This window comes from Rhinatrema bivittatum, chromosome 4 (assembly GCF_901001135.1).
Source record: "Rhinatrema bivittatum chromosome 4, aRhiBiv1.1, whole genome shotgun sequence".
NCBI lineage: Eukaryota > Metazoa > Chordata > Amphibia > Gymnophiona > Rhinatrematidae > Rhinatrema > Rhinatrema bivittatum.
Genome location: NC_042618.1, coordinates 209,354,192 through 209,367,360, shown reverse-complemented (window position 1 = coordinate 209,367,360; position 13,169 = coordinate 209,354,192). Strand labels below are relative to the sequence as shown.

Below are 13,169 nucleotides of genomic sequence, written 5' to 3'. Positions count from 1 at the left end.
CAACATGGCCTCCGGATTCAAGAAGTGTCCTTGTAACCGGACCATGTCTGTTACAGATCCGCATACCGAATGTGTGATCTGCCTAGGAGAGAAACATGAAATTTCATCATGTTCTCAGTGCCAACAAATGACCCCAAAGGGTCGAAAACTCAGAAGGGAGAAGATGGCCCAGGTTTTCCAACTTTAAATATTACCATCGCCATCGACTTCGACCAAGTCTTCGCCTACAGGGGTAACTAAAAAGCTTTTATTAAAGAAAAAACATGTTGAGGGTTCGGGGGATGCGCTGTCACCGACACCGTCCTCCGCATCGATCAGGTCAGTGTTACAAACTAAGCAAAAACATAAGCACAAGCACCATCGACCATCGTCGATGCCACCATCGACGGAACCGTTAGCGAAACGGCCTAAAGTCTTCGGAACTCCAACCTTGATGCCTGCATTACCCTCGATGTCAACATCGCCTTCACCGATAACGACTACACCGGATTTCACATCCCTTGTTCAAAAATTAGTACGAGACGCATTACAGAAGCAACTTCCGGCGCCATCACCGATGCCGGCGGGATCAGTCGATGCCGGTATAGTGGGAGCAGTGGTGTACAGAGGTAGTGATCTTGACATCAATGACATAGGTGTCGTTGAGGTAGGGAGGAATGAGAATTCTGAAATTGGTATTCTGGAAGTGACTGACGTCGATGGAGTCATCGAGGAAGTGACAGGCATCGACAATGGTTGTATTATCGGTAGTATGGATGGTATCCATACTACCGATAATACAACCATTAGTATGGTAGTATGGATGGTATCCATACTACCGATAATACAACCATTGTCTATGCCTGTCACTTCCTCGATGACTCCATCGACGTCAGTCACTTCCAGAATACCAATTTCAGAATTCTCATTCCTCCCTACCTCAACGACACCTATGTCATTGATGTCAAGATCACTACCTCTGTACACCACTGCTCCCACTATACCATACCTTCCCAAAAAGGCATTTCACACTAACAGAGCATCATTGGCAACAAAAGGACCAATCTCTGAAGATAGATCCTTCCAGGATATTATTACCAAAAGGTATACGGACTTACTATCTTCGTTACCAACCGCACCAGAAGATGTACCGCCAGAACATTCTTCAACAGATGATCCTTTACCCAGGACCCTCTGGAATACATACTGCTCAAAAGGCAACACCACCTCATCAACCAACTCAATATGATTCCTGGACTGACACTGATTCCGAACCATCATCAGAGGATTTTATGTCAGATCCCTCTCCGCCACCTGCCACAAAGCAGTCACCTCCGGAAGATTTCACATTCCAGTCATTTGTACAAGAAATGGCAGATATTCTTTTCAATTGCATACCGAACAAGATAATAGGCAACAAACACTAGAAGTGCTTCAATTTGTTGATCCCCCTAAGTGCACTCTTGCCATACCTGTCCATGACATTCTGTTACAATTACAACAACGTCTGTGGGAACACCCTTGTTCAGTCCCTGCAATAAACAAGCGCATAGAGTCTACTTATTTGGTACAACCTTCCTCAGCATACCAAAAAACACAGCTTCCCCACCACTCGGTGGTTGTTGAATCGGCCCAAAAGAAATCTTGACGGACAAGAGCCCATTCCTCAGTCCCTCCAGGGAAAGACAATAGGTTCCTTGACCAGCTGGGCCGCAAAGTGTACCAAGGAGCAATGCTGAATTCCAAAATATCAGCATACCATTTGTATATGACACAATACCACAGAAACTTGTGGAAGCAAATGGAAGACTTTGTGCCATCTTTGCCTGCACAATATCAAGAAGCTGTGCAGGCTGTTATAAATAAGGGTTTTAATGCGGGCAAACACGAATTACGAGCCGCATATGACAGTTATGACACTGCCTCACGGGTGGCTGCATCGGGCATTGCTGCAAGATGCTGGGCCTGGCTTAAAGCATCCGATTTAAGACCAGAGGTACAGGACAAGCTGGTTGATCTTGCCTGCCTGGGGGATAACCTGTTTGGTTCAAAAATCCAGGATGCTGTTTCCCAACTACGGAAGCATTCAGAAACACTGCGGCAGTTATCCACACTGCCACATGACCCTTCTCCACATTCTGCCAGACGACCATCACGAAGGGACACCAGAAGGCCCTTCTTCAGACAGCGAAAATACTACCCTCCATCGTCTAGACCGAGACCTCCTAGATCTCAGCAAAGACCTCAACAGTGACAACAAAGAGCACCAAGACCAGCACCAGCCCCTCAAACTGGACCTGCCACTGGTTTTTGAGATTACGACCGGAGAACAGAGCCCACATGCCAACCCTTACCCAACGCTACCAGTAGGAGGCAGACTACAAAAATTTTACATCAATTGGACATCGATAATGTCGGACCAATGGGTCCTGTCTATCATCCACAAAGGATACCATCTCAATTTCAATTCAATCCCTCCAGATTTTCCACCAAAACCTTCTCATCTCACAGAGGATCACATTCTTCACCTTCAAAAAGAATTATCCACCCTTCTGAGCGCCAGGGCAGTCGAGAAAGTACCCTGGACCCAGCAGGGGAGAGGATTCTACTCTCGTTATTTCCTCATTCCAAAGAAAACCGGAGGCCTCTGTCCTATACTGGACCTCAGAAATCTCAACAAATTTCTAAAAAGAGAAAAATTCAGAATGGTATCCTTAGGTATAATGCTCCCACTCCTTCAACAAGGAGATTGGCTTTGTTCTCTGGATATTCAAGATGCTTATGCTCACATTCCAATATACCCTCCTCATCGCAAGTATCTGCGCTTCATGGTAGGAAATCAACACTTCCAATACAGAGTTCTACCATTCGGTCTTGCCTCTGCTCCCAGAGTATTCACAAAATGTCTGGCAGTCATAGCAGCACACTTGCACAAACAAGGTGTTCATGTTTTCCCATATCTCGACGATTGGCTCATAAGAAGTCAATCGCAAGAAGGAGCTCTAACTTCCCGAAATCACATGATTGCTGTGCTTCACAACATGGGGTTTCTCATCAACTATCCAAAATCCCATCTAATTCCTTCTCATCTTCTCCAGTTCATAGGAGCAGAGTTGAACACTATCATTGCAAAAGCCTTTCTACCGGGCGATCGAGCAGAAACTCTGTCCCTCTTGGCAAAGTCATTACATTCAAGGAAACAGGTAACGGCTCACCAAGTTCTAACCTTATTAGGCCACATGGCTTCCACAGTTCATGTTACTCCTATGGCAAGACTCGCCATGAGAGTAACCCAATGGACTTTAAAATCACAATGGATTCAAGCCATTCAACCCTTGCACTCTCCAATCCAAATCACACAACAACTTCGTTCATCTCTCCTTTGGTGGATGGACAAGAACAACTTACGCAAGGGGCAGGACTTCCAGCAATCAATCCCACAGATCACTGTAACTACAGATGCATCCACCTTAGGTTGGGGAGCACATATAGACAATCTCCAAACTCAAGGGACATGGACAAAACTCGAAGCAATGTTTCAAATCAATTTCCTAGAACTTCGAGCTATACGTTATGCGCTGCATGCGTTCAAGGACTGCCTTTCACACAAGACTGTTCTCATCCAAACGGACAACACGGTAGCCATGTGGTACATCAACAAACAGGGAGGTAGGGGCTCGTATCTCCTTTGTCAAGAAGCCGCACAGATTTGGGGATGGGCCCTGAACCACTCAATGTTCCTCCGGGCCACCTATCTTGCGGGCACTCAGAATGTAGTGGCGGATCGACTCAGTCGTCAATTCCAACCACACGAGTGGTCCCTGGATCCCTCAGTAGCAACCAGGATATTTCAGCGTTGGGGTCAACCAATGATAGACCTGTTTGCGTCACATCTGAATCACAAAGTGACCAATTTCTGTTCTCTACACAAACAGAAGAACCAGCCAACCAAGGACGCCTTTGCTTGCCCTTGGAACTCAGGCCTTCTATATGCGTATCCTCCGATACCACTTATAACCAAAACTCTAGTGAAATTACAACAAGACAAGGGGTCCATGATACTCATAGCCTCGTATTGGCCTCGACAAGTATGGTTTCCCATACTTCTAGACTTCTCAGTCAGGGATCCCATTCGTCTGGGAGTAGATCCCACTCTCATAACTCAAGATCAGGGTCGGTTGCGCCATCCCAACCTCCAATCCCTAGCCCTGACAGCATGGATGTTGAAAGCTTGATCTTACAACCACTCAATCTTTCATCCAATATATCTCAAGTGCTTATAGCTTCACGTAAACCTTCCACATGAAAGAACTATTCTTCTAAATGGAAGAGATTCTCTCTCTATGGTGCAGGCAAAACACTTGATCCTTTTACCTGCCCCACTACTTCTCTTCTAGACTATTAATACCATCTTTCAGAATCTGGTCTCCAGACTTCATCTGTAAGAGTTCACTTAAGTGCAATCTCTGCTTACCATAACAAAATGGGAGATGCACCAATATCTACACAACCTCTTATCACCAGGTTCATGAGAGGTTTAACTCAACTTAAACCACCAATTCAGCCTCCAGTCACGGCATGGGACCTGAACTTGGTCTTAACAAGACTCATGCGTTCCCCTTTCAAACCCATAGATTCTTGTGATCTTAAATTTCTCACATGGAAAACTATCTTCCTCATAGCCATTACATCAGCTAGAAGGGTTAGTGAGTTACAAGCACTGGTCACAAATGAACCTTACACTAAGTTTCTACATGACAGAGTGGTTCTCTGAACACATCCAAAATTCCTTCCCAAGGTAGTTACGGAATTCCACTTAAACCAATCCATAGTTTTACCCACATTCTTTCCAAGACCTCATTCTCATCAAGGAGAACGAGCCTTACACACCTTGGACTGCAAACGTGCATTGTCTTTCTTCATAAACCGCACAGCAGTCCACAGGAAATCTAAACAACTTTTTGTTTCTTATGATCCAAACAAACCAGGGAAGGCAGTGGGTAAGTAGACTTTATCAAACTGGCTAGCAGATTGCATACAGTTTTGTTATGAACAAGCAGGCCTTCCTCTCCCAAGGGCGAGTAACGGCACATGCAGTCCGAGCAATGTCAACCTCAGTAGCACACTATCTTTCAGTGCCAATTCTTGACATTTGTAAAGCAGCAACATGGAGTTCTCTTCACACCTTTGCAGCTCATTACTGCCTAGATAAAGAAGGAGGACAAGATTCAGCCTACGGACAATCTGTCTTAAAGAACTTGTTTCCAGTTTAAACCCAACTCCTTCTACAACCAATCTGCTGTGATCTTCGGCTGATTCATTTCAACAACAATACTTCACTATTGACACAATCACAAATGACTCAGCCTCTAGCTTGCTAATCACCCATATGTGAGGACTAGCATCTTGCTTGTCCTGGGATAAAGCAAAATTGCTTACCTTGTAATAGGTGTTATCCCAGGACAGCAGGATGTAGTCCTCACAAAACCCACCCGCCACCCCGCGGAGTTGGGTTCGATACGTTTTATTACTTTATTTTTGCTAAAGCTCATTGCTACATACGAGACTGGAGTGAGACCCCTGTGGCAGGGAATATCATGGCATGCCGGGCATGCTCAGTAGCCTCAGGCAGCCAGTCAAAAGTTTATAGAAACTTTGACAGAAGTTTTTCCCCGCGTTTGGGCTCCGTCAGTGACGTCACCCATATGTGAGGACTACATCCTGCTGTCCTGGGATAACACCTATTACAAGGTAAGCAATTTTGCTTTTTCTGTATTGTGAGGTCCCGATTCCTGTTGCTTTTCTGTCTTTTCAAGAAGAGGAGATATGACTGGGTTCCCAGGGCAACCCTTATGGGTCCCCTTCTGGATGCCTGGTTGTCCACCCCTACAAGGGGTGACCCTCGTTCTGCTTCCCGGAGAAGGGATGTCACTGCTGCTGACTGGCAGTCTTTCGGTTCCTTGCGGGATCCGAAAGCTGGTCTGGCGGTAGCGCTCTCCTTAGGTCGTCCTAAGGCACAGTGGGTCTAGTTCACGAGAGAGCTGTTCCAGATTTGGTCTCCCCATCATATTAAGAGTCTCCTCTTTGGGGTAGTTACTCAGTTAAGGGTTTTTCCCCATCCAGGAGTCACATTTGATACCTGCTGAGCTCAGAGTTCTTCATGGGGGACCACTATTGCCAGTCCTTTTTGCCCTTAGGACCCTACCTCAGGGGGGAGGGTTCTAGTTCATCTAATTGGCAAATATGCCTTTCAGCCTATCGCCATATCTATCACTGAGGGAGTTGGGGGACGAGGGACCCAATAACAGATGTGTTGGTTGTTGTGGCTTGCAAGCCATGTGTTCCCATTTTAGGGATAACCCTGTCTGTGGACAGGGCAGTCCTGGTTCATGCAACAGTTCATTTACTGTACCGTGTGCTACCTTGGGGAAAGTATATGTAATCATGGCAGAAGTATTAATATCTAAGCCAGGTTCTTGGGACAGTCTGTTCCAAGATCAAATTGATCATTCCCTGGTCCCCTTAGGGTTTCCAGGCCAGTGAAGAAATCCTATTCAACGGGGGTTTGCACGTGTGGCACCCTGGCTTCCTGTCTCTTGGAGTGTTTCTGAATTTCTTCCCAGGGGGATTCACCCTCAATTTCAGCTGTTTCAAACAGGCTGAGGGTTCTATCTTGGTGGGTAACTCTATACTGGAATCAGCAGTGAATTATTCACTTGGGATTGAGAGATACAATCTAGCAAATTGTTCTTACCCCTGAAGTCTAGCAGTTTGCCTCCTTGAATTCTTTGCTTCTTCCGACATCCAGTTGGAATGTCAAGGGGGAGAGGAGGAAAAACTAGGGTATTCATGGTATATCTTACTGTATGCCTGCAGGGAAAGAGACCACTTTCCCCTATATTTTTGTCATGTTCTGGCCAGTACTGCCTTTAGCTTTTCTCACTTCATTAGATTGACCAAAATGTCTTCCTGTTCACATGAACTATCCTGTAGTCAGGATGGATAGCCCTGCCCTCGATGGTGCAGTGTGGATGAGCTTCAGGCCTAACTTATATCTCTGCTTGGGGATTTGGGCTAGCGATCCCATTCAGGAATTGCTTTCATCCCCTGAAACTCTTGATGCTGTCCTGCATGGTCAGCTATTGCCGGGACTCTGGCACGTAGGATCTGTCACAGACCTTGCCATTGTTGCTGATTATTCTTCCAAGCGTTGCTTGGGAGTTTTTGCCTATTGTGCCTATCAGCCAAACATACACACTTCTGTATATGCCAGTGGACTACAGTTTCTTTCTGGGGAGCTTTCAGGCACCAGCTGGGTTTTTGGTTGTCTTGTAACACAGAAGGAAACTATGCAATCTTCATCCAAGAGTCCTTCTCATTTTTACATATCTAGACTTTTTTCTGTATCCAGGAGGTTCTAGATCTACTGTTGGGGTTTACTGATCCAAAACACTACTTGTAATGTTTTCCTTAATGCTGTGTTTCTTGCAGGCACTCATATCACTCCCCTGCCTTGGGTACCTGTGCTGCACATCGGGATTTTGTCTCTGTTCTGTGGTTTTCTTTTGTAGAATCCAACTCTTTTCTCACTTATACCCCTTTGTGGGTCAGCTGTCTCACAGGCAAAAGAGAGGTGGTGTTTTCAGTACTGTGCGGTTTCCCTCTTTGTCCTGCTCGGACAGCCTAAAGCTTGGGAATCATTCGTGTGGGGACTACCATCCTGCTTGTCCTCTGAGAAAGCGCGTTGCTTACCTGTAACAGGTGTTCTGAGGACAGCTGGATGTTAGTCTTCACGAAACCCACCCATCTCCCCTTGGAGTTGGTTTCTCCTTGTATAAATTGCATCTTGGACTAAAGGACTCTGCCTAGAGAGCAGGGTGATAATTACAGCTGCACATGCTCAGTAGGGCATGTTTGAAAGTTCTAGAATCTTTGAGATCAAAGCTCTGGACCGGTGCTCCATCAGATGTCACCTATGTGCGAGGACGAACATCCTGTTGTCTTCTGAGAACATCTGTTACAGGGAAGCAACTCTGCTTTCTCCTCTCAGTGCTCCCACTGTCTCCATCTGCTGGCAAAGTGGTATGAATCCATGCATCTAGACAGATCTATTTATAAAATGTACTATCTAATTTTAGGCAGTAATAAAACCAATATATATTAGCATAACAGGTAAGACTAAATTTGTCCTTAATGAGTGATGTAGTTTGATAAACACATGCCTTTTGAAGTCTCTTAAACTGCTTAGCACTCAAAGCTGTAGTTATATAAAGCCATTTGGAAGTGTGGCAAACTTCAGAGCTTCAGAGTTTCAATGCGTGGATGAGACGATGGTGTAGGGAAGAGGGATTCAGCTTTGTAAGGAACTGGGGAAACTTTTGGGGAAAGGGGAGACTTTTCCGAAAGGATGGGCTCCACCTTAACCAGAGTGGAACCAAGCTGCTGGCACTAACTTTCAAAAAGGAGATAGAGCAGCTTTTAAACTAGAACAAAGGGGAAAGCCGACAGTCACTCAGCAGTGCATGGTTCGGAGAAATGTATCCTTGAAGGATACTAATGAAACAGGAGAGTTAGGGCATCCCAACAGAGAGGTTCCATTAAAAGCAAATATAGTCCATATGCCTATATGTAAAAAATCACCAAAACTAATGATTTCCGAATTATCCCAAACAACTGAAAAGCAGGTTGTTAAAACAAACAAAAAACACACTTTGAAATGTCTATATGCCAATGCCAGAAGTCTAAGAAGTAAGATGGGAGAGTTAGAGTGTATAGCAGCAAATGATGAGATTGACATAATTGGCATCACAGAAACTTGGTGGAAGGAGGATAACCAATGGGACAGTGCTATATCAGGGTACAAATTATATCGCAATGATAGGGAGGATCAACTTGGTGGGGGTGTGGCACTTTATGTCCGGGAGGGTATAGAGTCCAACAGGCTAAAGATCATACAAGAGACTAAATGCTCAGTAGAATCTATATGGGTAGAAATCCCATGTGTGTTGGGTAAGAGTATAGTGATAGGAGTATACTACCGTCCACCTGGACAAAATGGTCAGACAGATGATGAAATGCTAAGAGAAATCAGGGAAGCAAACCAATTTGGCAGTGCAATAATAATGGGAGATTTCAATTACCCCAATATTGACTGGGTAAATGTAACATCAGGACTTGCTAGAGATATAAAGTTCCTGGATGTAATAAATGATTGTTTCATGGAGCAATTGGTTCAGGAACCAACAAGAGAGGGAGCTATTTTAGATTTAATTCTTAGTGGAACACAGGATTTGGTGAGAGAGGTAACGGTGGTGGGGCCACTTGGCAACAGTGATCATAACATGATCAAATTTAAACTAATAACTGGTAGGGGGACAATAAGTAAATCTGCAGCTCTAACACTAAACTTTCAAAAGGGAAACTTTGATAAAATGAGGAAAATAGTCAGAAAAAAACTGAAAGGTGCAGCTGCAAAGGTTAAAAGTGTTCAACAGGCTTGGACATTGTTTAAAAATACAATCCTAGAGGCGCAGTCCATATGTATTCCACGCATTAAGAAAGGTGGAAGGAAGGCAAAACGATTACCGTCATGGTTAAAAGGTGAAGTGAAAGAGGCTATTTTAGCCAAAAAATCATCCTTCAAAAATTGGAAGAAAGATCCATCTGAAGAAAATAGGATAAAACATAAGCATTGTCAAGTTAAGTGTAAAACATTGATAAAACAAGCGAAGAGAGAATTTGAAATGAAGTTGGCCATAGAGGCAAAAACTCATAATAAAAACTTTTTTAAATATATCCAAAGCAAGAAACCTGTGAGGGAGTCGGTTGGACCATTAGATGACCGAGGGGTTAAAGGGGCTCTTAGGGAAGATAAGGCCATTGCAGAAAGACTAAATGAATTCTTTGCTTCCGTGTTTACTAGTGAGGATGTTGGGGAGATACCAGTTCCGGAGTTGGTTTTCAGGGGTGATGAGTCAGACGAACTGAACGAAATCACTGTCAACCTGGAAGATGTAGTAGGCCAGATTGACAAACTAAAGAGTAGCAAGTCACCTGGACCGGATGGTATGCATCCCAGGGTACTAAAGGAACTCAAAAATGAAATTTCTGACCTATTAGTTAAAATTTGTAACCTATCATTAAAATCATCCATTGTACCTGAAGACTGGAGGGTGGCCAATGTAACCCCAATATTTAAAAAAGGCTCCAGGGGTGATCCGGGTAACTATAGACCAGTGAGCCTAACTTCAGTGCCGGGAAAAATAGTGGAAACTATCCTCAAGATCAAAATTGTAGAGCATATAGAAAGACATGATTTAATGGGACACAGTCAACATGGATTTACCCAAGGGAAGTCTTGCCTAACAAACCTGCTTCATTTTTTTGAAGGGGTTAATAAACATGTGGATAAAGGTGAACCGGTAGATGTAGTGTATTTGGATTTTCAGAAGGCGTTTGACAAAGTCCCTCATGAGAGGCTTCTACGAAAACTAAAAAGTCATGGGATAGGAGGCGATGTCCTTTCGTGGATTACAAACTGGTTAAAAGACAGGAAACAGAGAGTAGGACTAAATGGTCAATTTTCTCAGTGGAAAAGGGTAAACAGTGGAGTGCCTCAGGGATCTGTACTTGGACCGGTGCTTTTCAATATATATATCAATGATCTGGAAAGGAATACGATGAGTGACGTTATCAAATTTGCAGATGATACAAAATTATTCAGAGTAGTTAAATCACAAGCAGACTGTGATACATTACAGGAGGACCTTGCAAGACTGGAAGATTGGGCATCCAAATGGCAGATGAAATTTAATGTGGACAAGTGCAAGGTGTTGCATATAGGGAAAAATAACCCTAGCTGTAGTTACACGATGTTAGGTTCCATATTAGGAGCTACCACCCAAGAAAGAGATCTAGGCGTCATAGTAGATAATACATTGAAATCGTCAGCTCAGTGTGCTGCAGCAGTCAAAAAAGCAAATAAAATGTTAGGAATTATTAGGAAGGGAATGGTTAATAAAACGGAAAATGTCATAATGCCTCTATATCGCTCCATGGTGAGACCACACCTTGAATACTGTGTACAATTCTGGTCGCCGTATCTCAAAAAAGATATAGTTGCAATGGAGAAGGTACAGAGAAGGGCAACCAAAATGATAAAGGGGATGGAACAGCTCCCCTATGAGGAAAGACTGAAGAGGTTAGGGCTGTTCAGCTTGGAGAAGAGACGGCTGAGGGGGGATATCATAGAGGTCTTTAAGATCATGAGAGGTCTTGAACGAGTAGATGTGACTCGGTTATTTACACTTTCGAATAATAGAAGGACTAGGGGGCATTCCATGAAGTTAGCAAGTAGCACATTTAAGACTAATCGGAGAAAATTCTTTTTCACTCAACGCACAATAAATCTCTGGAATTTGTTGCCAGAGGATGTGGTTAGTGCAGTTAGTGTAGCTGGGTTCAAAAAAGGTTTGGATAAGTTCTTGGAAGAGAAGTCCATTAACTGCTATTAATCAAGTTTACTTAGGGAATAGTCACTGCTATTAATTGCATCAGTAGCATGGGATCTTCTAGGTGTTTGGGTAATTGCCAGGTTCTTGTGGCCTGGTTTGGCCTCTGTTGGAAACAGGATGCTGGGCTTGATGGACCCTTGGTCTGACCCAGCATGGCAATTTCTTATGTTCTTATGTTCTTATGTCTCTCCAGTTTACTTGAAAGGAGACTTCCTAGTAGACATTTTGTGTGGTTTTCATTTTAAGTGGGACGTAAGGGATCCTGTACATTACCAGGCTTTGTTCTTGTACTAGGTGTTAATGTCAGGGTAAACTATACCTGTAAAAGACAGGACATGTATTCTCTAGGTTAATAATCAGATGTACTTGAGATTTGGAGAAGATGTTAAAAGCCTCAAGTGGGGGCTGAAAGGAGGAGGCTGCAGTAGTAGAAGGAAGGAAAGGACTAGGAAGGGGCTGAAATACAAGACAGGATTACAATACATTGTGAGTGCATTTCTACCCTGGTGAGTTAATCATGAAAACATTTTCATATGTTTGTGCAGGTGCTTCCCTGAATACATTTTGAGCTGTTTGTGGTATATTTTACATTTATTGTGAAATCTTGCTTGAATTCCATTGAGGCTATTTAATTTGATTTCATAATGTTAGGTAAAACTTTGAGCACCAAGATCAAAATTTGCCAGCACCAGCTATCTGTGATTAGCTGACATTTGATGGAAAAAAATGAATGGCATATGGTATTTGTGACTCAAATTTTGGAATTGTTAACCTTGTAAATGTTTACAATTAGCGGGAACGTGAGAGACGAAATAGCGACAGATCAGAGGATGGCTACCATTCTGATGGAGATTACATGGATCAAGACTACAGGCATGATATAAGTGATGAGCGGGAGAGCAAGACCATCATGCTACGTGGACTTCCTATCACTGTCAGTGAGAATGATGTAAGTTGTGATCTTTAACAAAAGTATTGTATTATGACTGTAACCGAAGGTGGGAGCCAAACTTGGTTGCACCCCTTCTTCCCATCCTAATACAAAGAGCATCATCAATAATAGCTCAAGCTAGGATATATGTTAGTATCACCATTAAATCCTTTGGGATTTGCCTGAATGGTTATCTGCTCTTACAAAAATAAGGAATGCAGTAGTTTGGTATGCAAACAAAGGAGCATGAAAAATGTATTGCACAGGCACAAGAGGGGGGTGGGCAAGGAGCAGCCGTGGTCCATGTGTTCAGTAGGGTCAATAGTAAAGTCAGGAGAAAGATTGCTGGAGGAGGGGAGAAGAAACCAGAGAGATTGTATTACTTAGGCAACATGAACAGATTGTCATGTCAATAATGTTCCTGAATCTGAGAGAGATGGGAGGATAGAAGAAAGATAGGGAGAGAAGTTGATTAGAAAAGCATAAGAAAAAGCTCTAAGAAGCTTATTTACAATGAAGAAACCTCTGCCCCCCCCCCCCAAAAAAAAATTCCTGGAAAGCTATTAAAATGATTTGATAGCATCATTTAACCAATCCAGTTATATGGGAGTAAGGTCTGGGATCTATCAACTGCAAACTATACAGAACAGAGCAAAACAGCTATAAGAAACCCTGTACCTCTAGTTCTGCAAACATACTCTGTCCACAAACTCCATAATGGTGCAAAGCAGAAGAATGTTTGACTA

The 13,169-nt window shown here is 43.5% G+C and overlaps 1 protein-coding gene across 1 annotated transcript in view; it reads left to right on the top strand.

Moving 5' to 3' along the window:
* Positions 1–13,169, top strand: part of RBM5 (RNA binding motif protein 5) — a 255,667-nt gene that overhangs the window by 61,475 nt on the left and 181,023 nt on the right. The window contains 1 exon segment of the mRNA XM_029599640.1: positions 12,286–12,441. Coding sequence (XP_029455500.1) covers positions 12,286–12,441 — 156 coding nt within the window.